We start from the raw sequence: 23,816 nt of genomic DNA, 5'->3' as shown, positions 1-23,816 counted from the left end.
GCGAGATGTTAACTACCTCGCCCGGTATACAGGAGGTCGTGGATTCAATCCCGACCCTGACGCCTGCTGTGTGTTTGGAGTTTGCATTTTCTCCTCGTGCTCGCGTGTATATTTTTTTTCTGGGTCCTCTGGTTTTTATTTTCTTTCCACATTTAAAATCAACATGTGTTTAGAATTTTTGGCAGCTATAAATATAATTTGTGGCCAGATCGTTTCTGAAAAAGAGTGGGTCGCAGCTGGTTAAAATAAAATATACGTCAAAACAAATGATGTTATCGTTGTGTGGGCGTGGTGCAGGTGGCAAGGCGTCGAACGGAGCCGGCAAAACCGCATTTCTAACGGGGGACGAACACGACAGCGACAATGAAGGTGACCTCGTGGTTTGACTTAATTGATCCGCACAACGGCCGTTTTCTCTCTTTTGCGCGCGTGCGAATTCGCTTAGCTGTTGCGATCGCTTTCTCGGTGGGCGCGCGAAGTTCTCGTGGCCCTCCGCTGCACTTGGTCCGTGGCCAGTCATCGACGATGCGCGATGATGATGCTCGTACGGTGCCACAGCTGCAGTGTGGGTTGTCACGAAGAACCCAACGGTGGAGGTTGGCCGTTCAAAGAACAATCCTGCGCGTTCAGCAAGCCGCTCAACGGTTTGCCAAATCATTCAGTATTTTCTTCATGCTACTCGGGTGTGAAAACATCTACCACATACTTTAACAATCGTGATCATCAGCAGCCATGTTCAATCCACAGCTGGATGAAGGACTCCCCGAGCCATCGCCGCCCCTTATGAGCTTGCGATCATGAGAGGCGGTGGACTAGCAGCTAGCAACTACACACGACCTGTTTTCGTCCCTCCATTCCTCGGCTGCCACTCCGTGATCATTTCTGCGGCCGTCTGGAACGCTCTTCCTTCCCGTATTAAGATGCCACTGGAGGTGTGCACTTTTAAATATAGATTTGATTTTGTTTTTGTTTTTAGAACTGATATTTGTGTTTAGTATGTTGTTCTCCCCCCGCACCTCTGATTAGCACGGTTGGTTAAGTACGGTGCGAAAGAAGTTCAACATACATACATACATACACACATGCATACTGGACAATCGTCCATCATCCCCTCTAGCGACGAGCGCTGCTCAAGCCCACTCGCTCGCCTTAACAGTATGACTGGTGTCATTACCTTGTGTTCTCGAAACCACATGTTCATATTGATGCCTCTCGATGTTATTCCAGGATAAACGATTATATCCTCTACACCATGCTTTTAGGGCAACACGGTGGCGAGATGTTAACTACCTCGCCCGGTGTACAGGGGGCCGTGGGTGTGATCCCGACCCTGATGCCTGCATTTTTGGAGTTTGCATGTTCTCCCCGTGGTTCTATGGATTTTTTTCTCCAGATCCTCTGGTTTTTCCCCTCCACATTGAGAAACATGCTTTCAGAGTTTTTTTGGTTGCTATAAATTTCAACATGATAAGCCACTTCGTGGAGCTATCATTTATGGCTAGGGTTAACCTGTATGGAGTGAGGACACACTGACTTCCCCCAAAAGGAATGAGGAATGTCCACCTCAGGGCCATCAACAGAGATTAGCGGTGCTACATGTGAGCAGGGATTTATTTGGCATTTATTTTAAGCCTTTGCACGAATGGCCTAATTTCATAAGCCATGTTATCTCAATTTGAATTCATGTATAATTGAGAATTTTCTGATGAGTATTATTATATAGCTGTAAAGCTATAAAATGTCATGAATGTATTATACAACCAATCCCTTTAGAAATGTATTGAGAGACTGCATCGCGCCATTTCCCAGATTTAATAAAGTTCATAAACCGTTTTCGTTGAAGCTAAGCCTTTGGTCAAAAACAAATTAACATTAAATCCAAATGGATTTCTTCTTTAATATCAGTAGATCGACATTTATTTCTATTTTCCGATATCACGCCCTTAACATGACTTTTTCCACATTGGATATCGACCGGCGTCTAGTCTATGATTAAATAATTAATAAAGTCCATGAGTATTCGGCGTGATTTTTTTATTACTGCTTTATTTCGCACGATTAAAAACAAATGTCCTCACGACTGCAGCTGCAATACGGTTTAATTAGACCCGTAAAACACGTGGTATGCCCAAATAATCCACAAAAACATGAGCAATGCTAATGAAGAAACACCTTCTCATGCGATAGCAGTTGGTGTAACAGCTGGTGCCCAAAACATGACGAGGTTATGAGTTCAAATCCCAGCCAAGGACAAACTCAGCTGATGATGCGTAACCACGTGGACTGTAAGCTTCCGACCGTGGGCATTGGTCCCCAACCTTTATTTATTCTGGTGTAGAGACTCCCCCCACCAAGACCCCCCCCCCCTCCCTCCGACGCGGCCTCGGACGAGATGACTAAGCCCACAGCGGAGAGAGTTCACATGTCCACACCTTCTAGTCACGCAGTGTTAGCAAGGTGTTTGTTTTCGTGCGCCACCTCCGTGCGTTTAGTGACCGCGACGTGGCGTTGACGTTGCCCGCGCGTGTTCAAAAAAACGTTTTGTCCTGGTTCACAGCTTGAGAACCACTCCGTACAATGTGGAGGAAACATTCGCTTATTAATTGTCTTGTTGGTCCCTGTCATAAAAAAAAATGGTGGAAATTATATCGCAATTCCTAACGATGACGTCATTAGCATCGTGTTTGTTTGTTTTTGTTGTTGTTGCACATGCCGTAACAATTGTCTCAATGCACAACAGCGCTCGTCTATACACCAGCTGCTCTTTTACTGCGCTTTAAATGCTGTGATTCATCGCTCCTCATAAATAAGGGGGTGGAGGGGGGAAAGGCAGCGATTCGGATTTAAAAAAAACAATTAAGGGCACACCCGACGCAGGCTTACGCATTCACTCCATCGACCGTGGTTTATAAGGCAGTGTTAATGGTAAGAGGCGGGGGGAGGGGTTGGGGGGCTTCCGTTGCGTAGCAGTTTTAAGCACAATGCGCTTGTCATCCATAGGTCGTCAATTTAATTCGATTTCCGGGCGCGGCAGTTGAAACATTGGTGCAAGAGGGCTACCGCACGCTTGGCCTATCGGCAGGTCGCGTGTGCGTTTGGGGGGTAAAGTGTGGGGGACTCACATCCCTGCCAAGACATCGGGGCCAGCATGGAAGAGTGGACCAAAGAAAACAACTCTTGAAGAGGGGCTCTCTAGAGCTTCTGTGAACAGTGGAGTGAGCCGCTAAGGGTGCCACCGTGGCGAGATGTTAACTACCTCGCCTGGTGTACTGGAGATCATGGGTTCAATCCTGACCCTGACGACTGCTGTCCGGGGCCCTCCGGTTTTTTTCCTCCACTATTAGAAACACGCGTTGAGGGTATTTGGCTGCTAGACATTTCCAACGAGATAAGCCACTAAGTTGAGCTATTATTTGTGGCCAGGTGGCTTCTGAAAAAGAGCTATGAAGTCTAATAAAAAAAAGAGTTTAGTAGTTTTTTTGTGTGGAAAGAAGGTCGTGGAATGTTTTTGGGGTTTTTTTTTTTGTTTACCACTGCCCAAATGCGTGCAAGCCCCTGAGCTTTGAATTGGACGCACTTGTTATTTTTCTGCACCGACACCATGTCCTACTGTGAGGCATCATCCAGCATATCACTGCCCTATTTATTCACCAGGCTCGTAGAATTGGTGTACTGTGGAGGCAGATCTATTTTTTTTTTCTCAAAGTATCTACACGTCTCCCACCAATCTCAATGTGCGTATTAAAGCTCTTACACCTCTCTTTAAGATACGGAACCACCGCATGCACAATATGTGATCAGTCATTGAGATTATACTAAGAGGGGCATTGGAATGCAGTGGTGGGGGGGGGTGGGGTACTTGTAAATGGATCACCCTGCATTGCATTTTATTAAGTGTGCAATGACCCTCACCCCCCCTACCTCAATTTCCGTTATCCTTCAGGGCGGTATTTGCCCTCGCTGGAGAACTCCAATAGACGTTTCATCAAAGTATTTGTGCTCTCCTTTTTCCTACCATTGGGTTGACAGTTTAAGAACCCGAGCTCATTTGGCAGCACCATGAAGGGCACGCATTCAAATCGGGGCGGTGGGAGGTCAACTCAGCCTCGCACCCCTTTTGGGCACTCCATAGAATGAGCACCACTTTGTGGAAAGTCAACAGTGCCTGTCTAATAGAGACACAGGGCGGTCTCCGATTTACGACGGTCCGCGTTTACGATGCTCATATAATCCCACCACGGATCTATTTACGACGCAGAAATTTGATTCGCGACGCATCTTCTGACAAGACGCCGGACACGTTCGAACAGAGTCGCTCTCTAAGTTTACGAGGTTTGTTTTCTCAAACTTCCAATTTCTCTCCCCCTGCCGCTCTCATTGACATGCTAATTTCTGTGCCTCCCCCCCCCCACCCTCTCTCTGTATAATTCCCCATCACAGAGGCGTTGTTTCTCTATGTGTCTCTCTGTATGTCTCTCCCCCATGTGTGTCTCTCTCTCTGTGTGTTTGTCTCTCTCTGTGTGTGTCTCTCTCTCTCTCTCTCTGTATGTGTGTTGCATTCACACCTGATGACGGCTGCTTATTTTGCAATCGAAACGTCGTATTCTATTGTTGATTCAATTTTCTTTCTACGTGACTTTACCGAAAGAACCAAAGAGTAGAGTCTGTCTGGTTTAACCTGTGCGATTTGGCGCGGAGCTTATGTTATTATTATTATCGTGTTTTTTTGTGGATTTTAGTTTTGTACCTATTTATCCCTGTTGAGTATGGTTCATAAAAGGAAAAACAAAAATGCAGCGGCAAGTGATGTGTCTACCTTCTATGGGGAAAATAGGGTCCAATTTATGACGATGGGGGTTTTTTTTCTCAAGGAATGCATTATGACCTCGTAAAAGCAGGGACCGCCTCTAACTGCTGACCTCTGCCGCCTACCACGGAAATTTGGAATAATTACGACCAGCTCAGCGGAAAGTGCCGAGGTGCCTCACCATTGTTCAAACCTTTGTTCACGTGAGCAAGCGGCGATGTTGTTTCGTTTGCTTAAGGCAACGTCTTGGTCGGAGGGCATTGCTGGGATGCTGACAGTTGTCCGTAAAGAACCCGAAAAAAATCGCCCGCGAAAAGCATCTCTAATCCTGCTCCGCGCCACATCTGAGTTTGTTGAATAGTGAACAAAGGAACCACAAACATTGTTTTTTTTTTAACGTGAACACCTTAACACTCACACACGTATCGGGTTACTTATTGTCATTGTGTGCCATTGTGTGCCGTCCGCAGTCAATCTATGCCCTTTGCTTGGTCGCACGAAGGTTATTTCCACAACGTTGTTTTGGACACAAAAAGGGCTACGATTGGCAATCAAAAGATGTGGCCCTATTCATGCGGTGAATGCAACGAGACGCACGAATCATCATCATCATCAGTTACGATCTGTGCACTGTTGGATGAAGGCTTCCCCAAGGTATTCACGGTCTTGCAATGCAACGATCCGCCTGAAGACGAACTGATTTGGATGTTATCCCTCCGTTGGCTGCAACTTCTTCATTCGCCTTGACAACCAGCTATCAATCCTTTGAGCGAAATGACCTGCCAAAGCCAATATTATGCCTCCAACTTGTGTGCGTGCTGTCTGTGTAATCCCTCCCAGGGTTTCCATAAATGTCTTTGCTTGTTCTGAATAGACAATAACATAATCACACGGGGTAAATCACAGACGAACCAGAAATCTCTACATTCAAAGGTAAACAATTTCAGAAGCGTCTCCAAGCTCAAACGAATGGCGGTGCTTTGACCATCCTGAGACCTGCAGTGGGAATTGTACATTTCTATGACGGGGCCAGGTTATTACAAAAAAAAGAAAGCCACTGTTCATTTGTCAAAATGATGATGATGATGGTGACGATAATACCAATGATAATTTCAGGCTTTTGTCAATCCACTGCTGGATGAAGGCCTCCCTGTGCCTTGTCAATCATGTTGATCATTAAAGTAAACATTTTTTTGTATTTTAACAGGTAAGGCCGACTGAGCTATATAGCTCTTTTTCAGAAGCGACCTGGCCACAAATGAAAGTTCAACGAAGTGGCTTATCGTATTCAAATTTATATCAGCCAAACACCCTAAACCCATGTTTCTAAATGTGGAGGGAAAAACTGAAGGACCTGAAGAAAAATCCACGTGACCACGGGGAGAACATGCAACCACCAAATATACAGCAGACATCAGGATCGGGATTGAACCCACGACCTCCTCTGTATAATCATTGAGTTATTTTTATAAAACCGGAACAAGGTCTTTCCCGGTGTCAAAAACGTGTCTTGTTCGGGTATTATTATTATTCTTTTCTCAGCAGAGACAGAGCTGAGGGCACTGAGACAAAGGAAGAGGGCGATGGAAGGAGCACACCGAAGTTACGCTCGCGACAGCGAAGTTACGATCAGCAGGCAGCAGTGAGTATCATCGTCGCAAACAGCCAAGCGGAGTTACGTTTCAAGGATAAGTGCATGGCCCATTAAGGTAAACAACATTAACAACAGTGGCTGACATTGTTGGAACAGATTGTGTAACTTTAAGAGTAAATTTTTATGGTCTTCATTGCATAATGTTGTCGAGCACATTTTTCCGTTGCCTGTGAAATGTTGTTGTAGTGCATCTGAGAGTTAGGAAAAGTCTAGGATATATAATCACATTTAAGGGAGTATGTTTTAATGAGTGTTGAGTTTCTTTGTTAATTGTGTACCATTGCCAACACGGCATCACCAAATAATCGTGGTTAACCTTGAATTTGGATCTTAATTAGGTCCTTTTGTAAACTCAAACTTGCATCGAAGGTGGCATCATCATGACAAGTCTCAGCCTTGAGCGTATTGTCTGCAAAACAATGTATTCATACGGCATTGGCATAAACATCTTTAACATCATCATCGGTGGGTTTTAATGATGTGAAACATCAAGAAGCGATACACATGTAGCCCTGCGATTGCTCGTCCACGTGACTGCTAGCGGAAGGGCCACCACGAGACATTGAGTCTAAATCAGTGTCCCTTTCTCACACGAGTGTTCTGAGCGTGTGAAAAGGGGAGTGGGAGAGGGGAGGGTCCTTTTTTATTGGGTGCAATTGTGAACAACAGCCATATAGGACATTAGTAGATCTAACCGGCATAATCGTTGGTTCACTGCAGCTCAAAGACTCGGTCCCTACAACGCGTGTGGCGAAGTTAGGTGATGTCCATGTGCTCGGCATTTGAAGGTCTGAAGACCAGAATCGGTGATTTCGCCGACAATGTGTTCGGTGAGGCAGTTCCATATCCGGACAGCAGCGTGAAGGGAGCGTGCTATGCCTCGTAATATTATACGTTACAATATGGTGGTGCAGTAATGCACCCCGGTTTTACGTCGGGGATGCGTGCCTGAACGGTGCGCTGAAGAATATCGAAACGACGTAAGTCGAAGCGATGTACAGGGTAGTAGGTGGAGGAGGTGGTGGTGGTGGAGGTGAAGGCTGAGAGGCGACGGATACCGAGATAGGACGGACGATGCTGTCAGCGACGTAAGCGTGGGTTGAGGCCACGCAAATGGGGAAGCAGTGTTAATAATCAAGTGGCGACGAATTTGCAAATCAACGGAAAAGGGGGAGACGTAGGTCTTTGAATTATTGTAAAACCATTTATATAAAGGAGGTTTAAATGCAATCACGAAAGCTAGTAAGGCCAAGAAAACAACCCACTGCAAACAGAGATTCATCTAACATTGAGTGTATTTTTAATACTCAAGTGCCAACATATCGTTAAACACTTCGTAACATCTAATGTAAATTGATTCTGTTCTCCCAAATATTTCGACGCAATCCAGACAGCCTCTCTGCTCACTGACCTTTAGGGACTCCACTCTACCCATTTGCTGTGGCTAACATCAAAGAGAAAGATCCCCCCTAGAGCATGAACAAACAGTTGGGCCAAGTGCTGTTAGTGAGCACCTATGAAGGCCGGCACGACACACGAGGGGGTGGGTAGCCAGCACCACGCCCGGCCGCCTTTGTATCCCGAGTAGGTGATGTTTGCACACCGAAACCAGGTACTCTTTTGAGACCCAGGACCGGTTAAGACAATCGTCACTGGCGTTGGCCGTGAGCGGGAATCGAACGCGGGTCGCCGGGTTCATACTGCAGCGCGCTGACCGCTACATTACCGCTCCCCGCAAACCCTACACCGCTGTCGACGAGACAAGATCTCTCACTTAGCTCCTCCTGCTCATCTCCCTGGCTGCCTCACCTCTGTGTCTCGCCCCACAGCCTCACCCCAGAGTTGCCTCATCTGCGCCTGCTCCCCCTTCTTCACGTATCCCTCCTCTAGCTCAAAGTAATCTATTCCCATGGTTTAAGGGCCACTGGTCTCCTCAATGACAATTGCACGCATCACTCCCACCTCTGAAACTGTTCTCTGTTGTCCACGCTCCTAATTGCCCCAGCTTTAATATCATCATCATCATCATTTACTCATTACCTCTTCATCTCAATTTCATCACCATCAATAGATTTATAACGTGAACCTAAATTACACCGAAATCAATGACATCGTGATCATCATTAACCATCAATTACAGTAAATTAACATCAATTGGCAGCATCATCATCATCAATAGCATCAATGGAATCATCCTCCACACACCCCAGTCAACGTCTCACACGCAGAACCCATTTCAACCGTTACTTTGCCATTGGCTTGGCATGTCAAGAATCTGGGGGCTGGCAATAATCACTTGGGAGGGGTTCACGACACAAGCCATGGGGCGTTGCTCACATCCGGAGTCGCTCAACCAGAGCCAGTGATAGAAAATCCAATTCTAAATATTGAGAGTTTCAATTTCAATCCCAGTCGGGAGTCCGCTCCGCCAATTATTCCTCTCCTGTTGATCAGACGAAAACTACTCTGTGGGTGAAGTGACTGCCACCCATTATTGGAAGGTGGATGTTCTACCACTGAGTCTAGACCACCAATATTCCGTGTAAACAAATGCCATGCCATTTATTATTTGAGCAGATGCCTTTGTTGCTTGAATAGTTTTTTTGTGCAAAAATAAATTATTAATAGGTTGCCACGAAAGTAACCTTGGTAAAACTATCGTGAAAACAGAACTTAAACTGACATTCAGGCCTTTGCTAATCCCCTGCTGGATGAAGGCCTCCCAAATACTGTGTTGCCATGGTACTGTTCAGCCGAGCTTTATAGCTCATCGGATTCCTCCAGTAGAAATAAATATTCTGATTCGAGTTCAAACACCACTCGCAAAAGACAGGTTCATCGTGCATTGCATGTCACCATTCAATTTAATACGCCACTGTCTGGTTTCAGCTGTTATAGTACACGTTGCATCACAATGCAACTGAGTAGAAATAACGTAGAAAAATAGGCCATCGTTGACATTCATGATGGATGTATCACATCGTACCAGGAGGCCATGAAAATTGTAGGTCGGAGTTCATCAGGAATTTAACTTAGGCCTTGGCCGCTAATAAAACTCATTTAGCCAATTCGTCACCACTACTCTCCGAAAAAGTTGAGTAAAAAAAATAATTAGCGGATAAAGTGGTTCCCCAAAAAGTGATGCTCATCTCATCAACTCCCGGAGCGATCATGAGCTGAGGAGGCAACCCCTACCAAAGGAATTTGAATCCGGCAACCCAAAGATTGTCAGCCGCTCGCTGCACCGCTATGCTGTGTGAGGTGGGGGGGGGGGGCAATTAAAAGGTACCTTGATATATTTAATTATCCCAACCAAGTGTGTGTGTGTGTGCGCGCGCGTGGGGTTACTAACGCTTACGCTTGACTCGTGCCCAGGCAGCAGATCAGGCAGCTCGAGTTGGAGAGAGAGAACCTGAAGCTGGCGCTGGGCGTCGCGGCCGGGAGACAATCGAAGGACCGCGCCACATCCACGCGGCTCGTCTCGCTGCTCCGCAGACAAGAAGACACCGAGGCTCTCATAGCTCAGGAGAAGGCCAGGCAGCAGCAGATTGACCGCCAAGTGAGTACGCAAGGCTCGCGGCTTGTTTTCCCATGTTGCGCTCGTTTGTGTTTGCCCGTCGGATTTTGGTAGCTGAGTAATTTTCCACTCGGACTGAAAAAAAAAGTGCAAAGCATGGCACCACCTTTCACCCAGGCAACTAGAGAGCACATTGTGATTGAAAGCTTTTGTGACCGTGGTGATTCATATTCTTGGTTCTTTCGGTAATGTCACGTAGAAGGGAAACAATAAAATAATAAAAATATAAAACGATAAAATTCTCACGACGTTTCGACTGCAACACAAGCAATCATCATCATGAGAATTTAATTGTTTTATACTTTTATTATTTTATTGTTTCCCTTCTACGTGACTTTACCGAAAAAAACCAAGAATGTAGAGAGCACATGCTATAAGTGTTTCTAACCTAACATTAAAACGAAGAACAAAATTTTATTTGTATCAGTTATGAGACAAACAGCATATATGATATTAAAAAGAAGAATAAAAAAATCTCACCAATGGTCCACTTACTATTCGGGACACGGTTCCAGTGCCCAGCCAGGCTATTCACATTTAATTTAAAACTCCGTGAGCACCACCTGAACGCCATGAGAAAAATATTTTCTATTTAACAGCAGCACTTGAACACCATCGATCTGGGTGAGAGTATGGATCCGAGCAGGTGCAATGTGTCCTTTGAAATGGAATAATTTTGCTTCCCAACAATAAATCCATTGATCGGTGTTCATCATTGGCTTCCGCTGGAGGTGAAAGACCTGTTGAGAGTAATTACCCTTTGCGTGGGTAATGCGTGTTATGGAATAACAAGGAAAAAAATCTGCGTCCTCCATATGCAATCATCCAACAGGAAGTGTTCACCACAATTGGTGAGCCTTGAGCCAGAGGCGGACACTTTCCACATTCACAAGATGGGATGACCTGAGCGAATTTTATCCATAAATTGATGACCACTGTTGACTTGCCACAAAGGTGGGTACAGGGACTCCTCTACCTACGAACATTCGACTTAAAACTTTCAGATATACGAACAAACCCGTCCGTATGTACAGTTGCCTGTTCGGAACGAGAGTCGTAAGTTCAACCACCGCACAATAGATGGCGGTGGTGGCATCGACATCTACAGAACGTGAAGAACCAGTGGCATCTACAGGAGATGATACAACTTTTGAAGCTATTCCCCGTGTTTAGTGTACACGCCGAATGACATGTTCGGAATAAACAGGGGTAAAGTTGGACTTACGAACAAATTGACTTACGAACAGACCTCTGGAACCTAACTAATTTGTAAGTAGACGAGTCCCTGTACTTATTTTATCAGCTACATGGATATGATCGTCCGAGTTGACCCCCCCCCCCCCTGCCTCCCCCACTGAGTATTTAAACTCACGACCTTCTGATTACACTATGTAACACAATTTTTGTTCCTGAGTAGTAAGTCTTATTTCCTAATTGCTTGTGCCTAAAAAAGTATAGAAAATTTATATTATTCACGACAAACTTTGCTTTTGTGACCAGGACATTGATAGTTTGAAATGTACATATTTTCAATGAGAAATTTGGCGAATTTGTGTATTTTACGTCCACATAAAGTCAGAAAAAAAATAACATACGAATACAAATTTACATGTACCTATAATATAGTAATTAAAAAGTTGCTACAAAAGATTTCGTAGTGAGTAATTTTTCGAGATTAACGATTATACTGTAAATCACTTTCACGAATCAGCCCCCAAATGTGGTCTCCCATCATGTTCTCGTTATACTGTCCTTGGTAGCGGTGTTCAAAGTCCAGTAAATTCTGGGGGAAGCGCTCGCCCTGCTCCTCCTAGTACGCTCCCATGTTCTCCTTGAATCTATCAAGATGAGCATCAAGGATATGGACTTTGAGGGAGATCCTACAGTCCATTGTGCCGTAGTTCTTCACCAGAGTCTCAACCATATTCACATAGTTTTCGACCTTGTGATTGCCCAGGAAGCCACGAAGCACTGCGACAAAGCTGTTCCAAGCCGCTTTCTCCTTATTAGTGAGTTTCTTGTGGAATTCATTGCACTCCAGGATCTTCTTTATCTGTGGTCCGACGAAGACACCAGCTTTGACCTTTGCCTCAGACAGCTTAGGGAAGAAGTCTTGAAGGTACTTGAAGGCTGCCGACTTCTTATCTACAGCTCTGACAAATTGTTTCATGAGGCCCAATTTGATGTGCAGTGGTGGCATCAGCACCTTCCGGGTGTCCACCAGTGGCTCCCACTTGACGTTGTTCCTCCCCACAGAGAACTCGGTCCGGTGTAGCCAGTCCCGCCTGTGGTAGTGTGCCGTGGTGTCCCTGCTGTCCCAAAGGCAAAGATAGCAAATAAACTTGGTAAAACCGCCTTGGAGACCATTCAGGAATGCCACCATTTTGAAGTATCCGATGACCTCCCAGCCGTACTCATCATACTTCAAGGCGTCTAGCAAGGTCTTGATGCTGTTGTAATCCTCTTTGAGGTGCACCGAGTGAGCTAGGGAAGAGATGGGTACTTGTTACCATTGTAGTGATGGTAGCATCACTACTGTGTACACACGCACAAGCGTGACGTCATTATGCGGGGGAGCGTCATTACCACGCGGGTCTACACACGCATGACGTCATCCCGGCTGGAGGCGGGAATGACGTCAGGGCCGGTGCTGGGCTCGGGAGGCCACGAAGGTGGTGTGAGGCCGTGGCACTCTGTGACCCCGGCTGGACATGTGACTGGACTCCAGTGGGGGCCGGGGGCCTAGGGGGCACCTTGGAGGGCACGTGGACAGCAGGGGGGCTTCGAGAGGGTTCTCGAAGGGAGGTGTGGCCGGGGCGGGGCCCGGGCACGCCGAGGCCCATATAAGCAGCCTCCTCACGAGGTTCGAGGCTGCCCGTATCAAGAACGAAGATGCATCGTGAAGACGCCAAGAAGAGTCAAGCCTCCAGTCAGCGGACCTGGCAGTAGCCACCTGGCTGGGTCACGCTAGAGTATTTGATAGGTATGTGTTAGCTAGAGTAGGTTGGTGGTCACCACCTTATGTGCAGTGTTATATTACTTACCATTCTAATAAATCAGCGTTGCCTCCCAAGGAGTCGTGTGTGCACCTAATTCGAACCCACTACATTTGGTGTCAGAAGTTGCGGAAAAATAAATAACGTTAGGTGTTATCCTAGTCAGCTTATTAAATGTGCACGATTACTACAACTTACCTGCTCGCTTTCACACGACAAGGAGGCGAGACGATCATCTTCGGGGCAGCCCCGGGGTTCTGCAGCCTCGGTGAAGGAGGGAGATGGCGCTGCAGGCGGGGCAGCAGCACGCACATCACGTCGCTGCTTCGCCGCCATCGAGAGAGAGAGAGCGACGGAGCTGGAGGAGAGAGGACGCCGCCGCCGCCGCTGCTGCTGCTGCGGGTGCCTGGGCGGGAAATTCGCGCGCGCATGGTGCACGCGCGGCCGCCATCTTGGCGGGCAGTCGGGACGCGGTTCCCGCCAAAACGCCGTTCCCGCCATTCTCAACGCCTGTGGAGGGAGATCTTGGGCCGTCTTGGTGGCATCCTGTGCTCACCATCCAAGAGTCTTCAAGTTCCACAGTGCAGCCTCCGTTCCTCACAGCCTCTCAGGATTCCTGCACCTGCCGCCCTTGGAGTCGCCGGTTGTGCTGGCCGGATGTGGACTTGAAGGGGAGAGTGGAGCGCCCGTACGACACTCCTGCTCATCCTGTTGCCCAACTCCTGGGGAGGGGCCGTGCCCTTTTTGGGCCTTTTTCAAGTTTCCCCAGGACCTCCAGGGAGAGCGTACTCGCCTCCCCTGGGGGCTCGGCCATGCGAACTCGTTTGAAGACTGGCCGCTGTCCATGACTCTCACACCTTGTTGATTGCCTACACCATTGTCAAGCAGCCACATTCATATGTCGGTGCATGCGTACAAATTCACACGGATGGGCTCTGCTGAGGGATAAGTGGGTTGACCAATTCTTTTGGTGTACATGTGGTTGTTGGTTCCCCTCATTCCATACATTGTTCCCTTCCCCCCCTCTCGGTGTGTGTACATATGTTTCTCGGGGTGATTATTGTCGGTCGCCGGTTGTTTGTTGTTGTTGGAGGCACACTGTTTTTTTTTTCTGTATTGTCACAGCCGAGACGGCTGTTTTTTTTTTACATGGGGGAGGGTGATGTAGTGATGGTAGCATCGCTACTGTGTACACACGCACAAGCGTGACGTCACTATGCGGGGGAGCGTCATGACCACGCGGGTCTACACACACGCATGACGTCATCCCGGCTGGAGGCGGGAATTACGTCAGGGCCGGTGCTGGGCTAGGGAGGCCACGAGGGTGGTGTGAGGCCGTGGCACTCTGTGACCCCGGCTGGACACGTGACTGGACCCCAGTGGGGGCCGGGGGCCTAGGGGGCACCTTGGAGGGCACGTGGACAGCAGGGGGGCTTCGAGAGGGTTCTCGAAGGGAGGTGTGGCCGGGTCGGGGCCCGGGCACGCCGAGGCCCATATAAGCAGCCTCCTCACGAGGTTCGAGGCTGCCCGTATCAAGAACGAAGATGCATCGTGAAGACGCCAAGAGGAGTCAAGCCTCCAGTCAGCGGACCTGGCAGTAGCCCACCTGGCTGGGTCACGCTAGAGTATTTGAGAAGTATGTGTTAGCTAGAGTAGGTCGGTGGTCACCACCTTATATTCAGTGTTATATTACTTACCGTTCTAATAAATCAGCGTTGCCTCCCAAGGAGTCGTGTGTGCACCTAATTCGAATCCACTACACCATTATGGAGCAGCACGGCTTTGAGGCTCCTGGATGAGCTGTCAATGAAGAGGCGCCGCTCATTCTGGTTACAGTTGATTCCGATTGCATCGAACAGACTGGTCACATTGTGGCATAAACAGTGCCCATCTTGGCAGGTGAAGAAGCTGCAAAAAGGTTGGTGACGCTTCCTCTGATCTGTGACTTGCACACTTTCATCCAACAAGTTGCACTGCTTGAGCCTTGACGTCAAAAGCTTGGCATTGGACTTGGTGAGACCAAAATCTCTGATCAAGTCGTTGAGGTCTTTTTGGTTGGGGTAGTATGGGTTTCTCTCCTCAGCTCGACCTCTGAAATTGTCATCTGGATCTACAACGTCTTCCTCGCTCTCTGACTTGCTGCTCTCTTCTAAAGACGGCTGCTCTCTCTCTGGAGGAGTGGGTGCGGGGAGCTCATGGCAGTGTGGCACGGGGGCGTTGGATGAAGGAAGGTCCGGATAAGTGATAGCAGGTGCATTCTTGCCAGTCCGACGTTTGGAAGGGTCCACCATGCAGAAGTAGCAGTTGCTTGAGTGGTCAGTGGGTTCCCGCCAAATTCTTGGTATAGCGAACTTCATGCCTCTTATTCTTGGATCTTTCGGTAAAGTAATGTAGATAGGTTCAAAGAAAATAACCTATCTATGTGACTTTACTGAAAGACCCAAGAATGTGAATTCCTGCAGCCACAAAAGCTTTACGTCTTCATGGCTCTCTTTTCTCCACTGTACCATCCTACAAAAATACATTTATTTCACCCATGACAAATGTGTAAGAGATTATCGCAACATTTTTCATGATATATTTTTTCAATAACATTGAAAATTGTAAAACATTTTAAAATTATAAACTTAAAAACATTTTTTTACAAATGTTATACCATAAAATTCTGAGCAACAATTGTCCATCTTACCTTCCAGAGTTTTTTTTGCATTGCTTGCAGGTGAAATGAGGTGCCCAGGGTTTGTCTTGATCCCCAACAGGCATGTCTAAATATGCCTTGTAGGCCTCACACATGTTAGCAGATGCTTCCACAGAGTACTTTTTCGCTCTTGTCTTGATAAATTGGCCACAGACATAGCAAAATGCGCCTGACAGATGCTTGCAGCCTCTTGATGCCATCTCAGAAAAATGCAGATTTGTATCCACTTAGGGAGCTTGAACTAAACTGAACAGGTGGGCTTAAGGCCCCTGTATTTATACTACTACTATTTATATTGCTGGAAAGTTCCAGAATGTTCTAGAAGTTACTCCAAGTTTACTCAGCACTGAATCTATCTGGAATGTTCTGGAAAATAGGTGAATTTCAAAATATCAATGTCCTGGCCACAAACGCAAAGTTTGTGGGGAGTAATAGCAATTTTCTGTACTTTTGAGGCATAAGTAATTAGGATATAATACATACTACCCAGGAACAAAATTAAAATTTGTTACAGTGTTATGCGTGGGGCTTTGCCAACAGGGTCATCAGGTTGGATATAGTTGCGTAGTTGTCGGATACTATCTTCAATAAAAGTCTACCTTCAGCCAAATGCTATTTAAAAAAAACACGAATCCAGAAGGCTCAGAGACAATGGATTACATTTTATTTCAATCAGTCCTTCGACATACTCAATTTCCTACTTAACATGACAATATATTTTTAAAGCTGTACAAACAAAAGGGCTAGTGAATTCAATGTCAGTGTTTTGCTTTTATTCACATTGTAATTTTAGTGATAAGAGATGGTTCAATTTGAATGTGCAATGCAATCGAGGGATGGTGTGTTGGCTCGGTCTGGTCTGTGACTGATGTTGTTGTTGTTGTTGTTGATTTTATTCCGTGCCCAAGCTTCCATTTGGTGTTGACAAATCGGCAGGAAATTATGTTCCTGTGCAATTTCTACTCCTATACTTAAATCGCATTTATTTCTTTATTTTTAGTGACCTGCTTACCTTTTCTCGATCTTAGCCAGGAGAAATCCGATGCGCTTCGAAGCTCTTTTTAGGGGCAGGCCAGAAAGTTACAAAGGCAAACAATACGCAAAAAAACACGACGAGGAGTACAAAGTATAGGAAAGGTAAGGTCCGGAAAAAAAGGGGGCAAAACGTCAGACCTTTCTGCCGAACAAATACAATCCCCGCGGCACATCGGCTGGCGTTGACGGCACAGCCGCGCCAACATCTTTGCGAGTTGCGCTTGCCTGCGAATGTCCACGTTACAGCAGACGGGCTGCGTCTTGACGACGGCCTGCAAATAATTGTTGCTTTCATTGTCATATTTTAATTCAGCACGTAAAAATCCGTAACAAGCAGCACATTTCGTCTCTGATTGCAGACGACGTCTAAAATATTGTAGACCAGTGTTATTGTCACTTATTTTGCAATGTTTTGCACGGAGAGCGTTCCAGGAGCACGGTAGAAGTTTCATTGTTTAGTTATTTATTGCGTTAAGAGGGGTTTATTAACGTTGTACTCCCCTGGGGACAGCACTGCCATTGCTCTTCCCTCACTGTTCACACACACGCCCAGTTAGTGTACATCTGTGTCTATGTCTGCTGCCTAGAGTGGCGGTCTTGATTTGAAGCGTTCGTGACTGCAGGCATTACTCTTTGGTTTTTACGGTAAAGTCACGTATAAATAAGAAATAAGAAAATAACATAATAGCGTACGACGTTTCGGTTGCAACACAAGCAGCCATCATCGGGTACAAAAGAGCTAAATTTACGAGAGAGGGGAAACACATAACCTCAGATGTATATACAGACACCCAAGTAGGGGGAACTAACACAGATACAACAGGGGACACAGAGAGAGAAGCATACCCAACAGACAGGGTTTAGCAAAATTTGGAAACCATATAAAGCAACACAGACGGTCGGTCAAAACACAATTAACGCACAGTCCGGTTGATCACGCTATTTCAAAGATTGCTAAATTGCAAGTTAAGTATGAAACTCAAAATACAGACCGCACACACACAGACATCCAAGTAGAGCAAACCAGCACAGAGACAAGCACACAGTGAAGTCTTTTTGTCCCATTGTCTCTCAGCCTTACCTTCTCTGCCTATTTAAGGCGACTTGACTGTGTGCTTGTCTCTGTGCTGGTTCGCTCTACTTGGATGTCTGTGTGTGTGCGGTCTGTATTTTGAGTTTCATACTTAACTTGCAATTTAGCAATCTTTGAAATAGCGTGATCAACCGGACTATGCGTTAATTGTGTTTTGACCCACCGTCTGTGTTGCTTTATGTGGTTTCAAAATTTTGCTAAACCCTGTCTGTTGGGTATACTTGTCTCTCTGTGTCCCCTGTTGTGTCTGTGTTAGTTCCCCCTACTTGGGTGTCTATATACATCTGGGGTTATGTGTTTCCCCTCTCTCGTAAATTTAGCTCTTCTGTACCTGATGATGGCTGCTTGTGTTGCAACCGATACGTCGTACGCTATTATGTTATTTTATTATTTCTTATTTATTCCTGACTTTACCGAAAAACCCAAAGAGTAGAGCGGCAGGGTTAGCGGTTAGCGCACTGCGCTACGAACCTGGCGATTGAGGTTTGATTCCCGCTCACGGCCAACACCAGTGACGATTATCTGAACAGATCCTGGGGCTCCCCTAGGTCGACTCAGCCTTAAATTAGTATCTGGTGCGGTGTGTAGTAAACATCACCACTATGGATACAAAGGCGGCCGGGCGTGGTGCTGGCCACCCTCCTCCTCGTCTGCCGAGCCGGCCTTCATAGGTGCTCGCTCACAGCAATTGCCCCAACAGTCTGTTAAGGCTATACGGGGGATCTTTGTCTACACGTCCATGCACAGCTCGTTTGTTTGGTCCACTGCTGGATGATGGCCTGCCCACGCTGTGCTGGTCGTGGGGAGGTTGTTTGACCATACTTCACCACGCTGGTTAGTGCGTGTTGCCGAATACAGAGAGCATAGAAACTGGGTGCCTGCAAGTACAGTACAACAATTGTTTTGCAGCACTTCCTGCAAAGTAGCCCCACACAGCAGCCTATATCACCTGTTTTATGAGGCAGTAATACAAAACAAGTTACACTTGTTGTGGCCACCCATCTAAGCACTGTGCATGCTGATGTATGTTAAATGCAGTTAACATAGCCTTGGTAGTGCATCAACGATCAGCCGGTTGACCCTGTGGCAGAGCGATTGACTCACATAATTCATCGTGTTGTGTGGATCCAATCCCAATTACGGTCGTGCTCAGCCAATCATTCATCCCATGTCAATAAAAGTGGCCACTACCCTGTTTTGAAGTGGACGGTGGTTGTGCTGTGGAAGGGGCTGGCCGCCGCAGTGGGAACGTGGAATTTCCACCCCTGGGTCGAGACCACGAATGGAGACGAGCGCTGCTCCGTGTTTTTTTTTGTTTGAGCAGGGAGATGGCTCTGATGTGGCGAGGTGTAGAGTAACACGATCATAGTTTTATTGTAATCATCATACTTACCGCTTATGCAGTGCCTTTAATCATAACATCTCAAGGCACGTTACATCAATGACAATGGGGGGGGGGGAGGGGGGGGTGGTGATAGGTAAGAAGTGGAAATGCTTTCTGAATAAGGAATGGGTTATAGATCGTCACTTGAAGAGTTCAGCTGAACCGGACTCTCCCCAGACGGTCTTCGGCAGATAATTCGACAGCTCAGGTGCCATGGAAGCAAAGGCCCGATCGCCCATGACGGATCTGAGCTTCCTTCTGGAGATGGGAGAGGAGATCTAAGTGCGCCGACCTCAGTGTTCGTGTTGGAAAGTGGGGGTGGCAGCCTCAGCTCTAGAATGTATCCCTCGTGAAGTTGAGCTTCTTTCACACCGTACGTAGCCAGCCATGCTAATCTGAGGTGTGGGGAAGGACAACAAACTAGTTGTAAAGAAATTCGTTTTCAATCTAGATTTGAAAGTGAATAGCTCCAGTAACATCTGAACATCGGAAGGAAGAGCGTTCCAGACGGCCGCAGAACCACATCTGAAAGCGCGCTAATGCGAGAATGACCGGAGTTTACGTGATGGTTTAAGCTCCTTGACGAGATCAACAAGGTATTGTGGCTCATTTGTGGCAAGCACTTTGTGTGTAATAAGTGCAGAATATATGAGGGCGCGAGATCATGCGTGCTTCGTGCTTTAAAACGACAGCAACCTAATACCTTACCCACAAATGTGTGCCCTCCTTTCTAGATTAAAACAGCGGTGGAAGAATTGCGCAAAATGCAAAGGCCCACTGATGAAGAGGAGGACCTTCCAAAGAAAATGCAAACTCTCACCTCACAGGTGGAAAAGGTACCCCGGGAATGTTATCATCCATCGTTTAAACGTCGCACAATCTCCGCCTACAACACCGAGATTTCTATTTTTTATTGCTCTTTATTTGCCGGAATTGGTTTCCCAAAAAAGTCAATTAGCACATAACCTCCAACTATATATGTGGGCACGATGCACACTCGTGCATATGTAGTGATGTTAATAGAGTCACTATGGCGTGTGCGCCATATAGGGTCACAAGCCTGTAACTGTGCGTCTTGAGCCTCTCTCTGGCACGGGCGTGGGTATGACAGGGAAGCGGGCCCTAGATGGCAGGGTCCCATTGACGGGCGGAGAGAGGTCATGTGAGGACTTGACCGTTTGGGTGAACCCGAGAGTGCACGTGACCGGCACATGGTAGCCAGGGGGCCCAAAGGGGGCTTGAGGGACACGTGATGCTGGCTCCAGATCCTTCTGGAGAGATCCAGAAGGGGGCGTGGCGGGAAGGTGGAGCAAGGTCACGCTCAGCAGCATAAGAGGGAATGGTCCGAGAGCAATCGCTGCTGTCTTCTGGAATCACGTCGCCGTGCTACGTCTCCTCGTCGTCGGTCTTCGGTCGTCACGCTCGGCATCGTGGGTCAGGCAGACGTTGCTGGCCTGACCCGGTTATGTAGTGACCCCGTTGGGGTCTAGTTAGCTATGTTGTACGTTTAGGGATTTACCATGTTGGGGTTGTTGCATAAACGTGGTGCCTTCGAATTCAAGTGTGTGCCTCTGTGGAACCCACTACACATACAAAGACGGTCACTGCATCACGCGCTTTCAGATGCACTTCTGCGGCTGTCTGGAACGCTCTTCCTTCCGATATTAGGAAACAATTGGAGCTATGCCCTTTTAAATCTAAATTGAAAACTAGTTTTTTTATAGGACTGCTTTTTGTAATTAGTTTGTTGTATTTCCCCCACACCTCCAATTAGCGCGGTTGTGAAAGAAGGTCAATATACATACAAGAAAAATATCGGACATGATGCCTAACAAACTGTAGTACGATTTGTAAACGCATCGGAGAGCTATGCAGCAGCACAACCGTACATATATTCACTTGCACTATTCCACAAGTGCATATTTCGCGGAACCTTGAAAAGGACACTTACACTGAAATGGGATTTTTTTCCAATTCAAATCAGAGTTCAGGTTGACTCAGCCTATCAATCTGTTGGGGTTAATAATAAATAAATAAAATACCACTTCGTAAGAAATTCAGCCATTCTTGTCTTTTGTATCGATTATTGACCTCTGTAGAATTTCCAATGCCTCTGTGACTCAGGTGGTTGTTTCTCCTGTGCAGGCGGAGGGTAAATTCAGCTCCTTGTTGACAGACATCGCAGATAGCCGCAAGGAGATCGAAACGATGAGATGGGAGAGGGACAGGTTTCACAAGGTCCTCCAGAAGCTGCAGAAGGCAGGTTTTGTGCGCCACACAAATGTAGCATAGTATTATACCATCATGGCCATAATCATCATCATCATCATCATGACCATCGTCATTATTGTCTTCATCGTTATCATGGCCGTAATCATCATTTACATAGCCGCCATTATCATAAACATCCAATACATGGCCAATTCACAACACATCTCAATGTGCAACCTGCAAATGAATGTTTTGTGGAAGAAATATGATGAGCTCGCAATTTGCTAATTCATGGAGTGAAAAAGTCACACCAAAAAATGTATAAAATATTAAAAAAACATTAAAATAAGGCAGGCTTTTGAGACAAGTTTATATTACTAGGTTTAAAACAAATGAAGTGGTTACATTGAGTGCATAAACAATGAAGACGTATTAAAATATAATACTTTTAAATCTGAAAAGAGAAAAATAAAATCTGAAATTGGGTATAAAAATTAACGTGACTCAAGATTTTAATTTAAAACCCATCATTGCTTCTTTGAGTCCTGGCTGAGTTTTACCGACCATCGAGATATCTGAATAAATAATAACCACTTTTCTTTGCGTCGGCAGCCGATAAACGTGAATTCATTAATTCCTTGCTTCAGACCCTCAACAGGGAAGAAGCAGTAGCCCACGCACATTTTGGCAGGGTTTGCATTTCTGTAAATTACATTTTCAGCTTAACTTATGACACCTTATCTATCTGCACTGTGAAGCAAAAAAAAATTAACGGGTTTCTGGCTATTGATAGAAGCTATTCAATATTTATTCTGATCTAAATTGAATGCGTAGCGCCAGGGGCTATTTAACGAACACATTATATGGAGATTGTAATAGCAAAATGTAATGCTGAATTTTACATCGGCCCACTAAATTAAATTCATACACTGTTGTGCTTGATTTGTTTTATATATATACGTGGAAATGCCTCCCTTGGAAATAATACTTGTATATTGTAGAGTGTGTAAAATTAATGTTACAAAAGGATTGTTACTGCTATGGTTGCTTCACAGGAATTGGATGAGTTGAGGAGAGAGACATCAGCAAAGATGGATGCTGGCAAAGAAGTTTTCCAATCATGGTTTGATTTCAATATTTTCTTGTATCACTGAAATAATGCCGCAATAAATATTACACCCACACACACACATTGCGTGCTGTGACACAGTCAAGGCCAAGTCGAATGAATCAGTTAATTTTTCCACGTACAGTACTTCAGAACGTCGCATCGCGCTATTTGACCAAATAGCGCGTGGTGACTGGAGCATTTGACTCACACAATCTTTCGGTTGTGAATTCAAATCTAAGTCACATGTTTACTCGGCAGCTTCATGAACTGAGACGTTCCTAAACAGAGTCGTTCCTGAAGAAGCTCCCATCACGTTGGTGAACCATAATACCTCGCTGATCTCGTCAAGGGATATAAACCATCACGCGAACTATGGTCTTCCTCGCAGTAGCTTTTGGCTGGCCAGCGAACAGATCCGGTCACCGCATCGCGTGCTTTCAGGTGCGCTTCTACGGCCGTCTGGAACGCTCTTCCTTCCGATATCAGGAGGCCACTGGAGCTTTGAACTTTTAAATCTAGATTGAAAAACTCACTTCTTTGAAACTGCTCTTTGTATTTAGTTTGTTGTCCTGCCCCGTGCCTTCAATGTTAAGAAGACAAGTAGTAGCACTGGCGTGAATTGCATTGGTGGACAGTTGCCAACTTGTTTTTTTTACTCACAGACCCAAATGTCCAATATGCTAAAACGACCGCCACTATTCGAAGGTGTAACAGATAAGAGTTAATACGTTTCTTGAATCGGGCAAGGTTATTAGTACTCGAGCAAGGAGATTATGAGAGAGAATCCCAAGGCTCAGCAGTGCGAGGGAAGAAGAGGAGACAGAAGCATTGGCACATTCGGGGTGGTGAGTGATTGAGCAAGTGGGTGAGTGGGATGGTGGGACCGGCAGTCGAGCGGTTAGCGCACAGCGATGCAAGGCCGGCGACCCGAGTTCAATTCCCGCTCACGGCCAACGCCAGTGACGATGATCTGAACCGGTGCTGCGCCTCCCCTAGGTCGACTCAGCCTCCAATGAATACCTGGGGTGATGTTTTCACATCACAACTCGTGAGACAAAGGCGGCCGGGCGTTGTTGCTGGCCAACCACCCCCTCGTGTACCGTGCCAGCCTCCATAGGTGCTCGCTAACAGCACAGATCTTTGTCTTTGAATGATTGAATAGGTGAGTGAGTAGATGGGTGGGTGGGTGAGGTGTGTTGTTGTGACTTGCAGATTGGTGGTTGAAACAGTGTGGATGAAACAAGACAGTT

General features: G+C 46.3%; 1 protein-coding gene across 2 annotated transcripts in view; it reads left to right on the top strand.

Annotated features, from left to right (window-relative positions):
* LOC116947179 (coiled-coil domain-containing protein 63-like) overlaps nt 1-22,099 on the top strand; it is a 31,935-nt gene extending 9,836 nt beyond the window's left edge. Inside the window, exons 2-6 of one of the 2 annotated variants that reach the window (XM_032962641.2) lie at nt 298-369; nt 6,350-6,449; nt 9,837-10,020; nt 19,979-20,080; nt 21,390-22,096. In XM_032962641.2, the coding sequence (XP_032818532.2) occupies nt 298-369; nt 6,350-6,449; nt 9,837-10,020; nt 19,979-20,080; nt 21,390-21,536 (605 nt within the window). In that variant the 3' untranslated portion in view covers nt 21,537-22,096. Of the gene's footprint in view, nt 1-297; nt 370-3,828; nt 4,333-6,349; nt 6,450-9,836; nt 10,021-19,978; nt 20,081-21,389 lie in introns of those variants that run through there. The other variant, XM_076070554.1, reaches the window with a different exon arrangement.
* The last annotated feature ends 1,717 nt before the right edge of the window (nt 22,100-23,816 follow it).

This window comes from Petromyzon marinus, chromosome 29, assembly GCF_048934315.1.
Source record: "Petromyzon marinus isolate PM22_M1 ecotype Great Lakes invasive population chromosome 29, UKy_Petmar_22M1.pri1.0, whole genome shotgun sequence".
NCBI lineage: Eukaryota > Metazoa > Chordata > Hyperoartia > Petromyzontiformes > Petromyzontidae > Petromyzon > Petromyzon marinus.
Note: the sequence above shows the minus strand (reverse complement) of the source record. Positions and strands in the feature narration are given on the sequence as shown.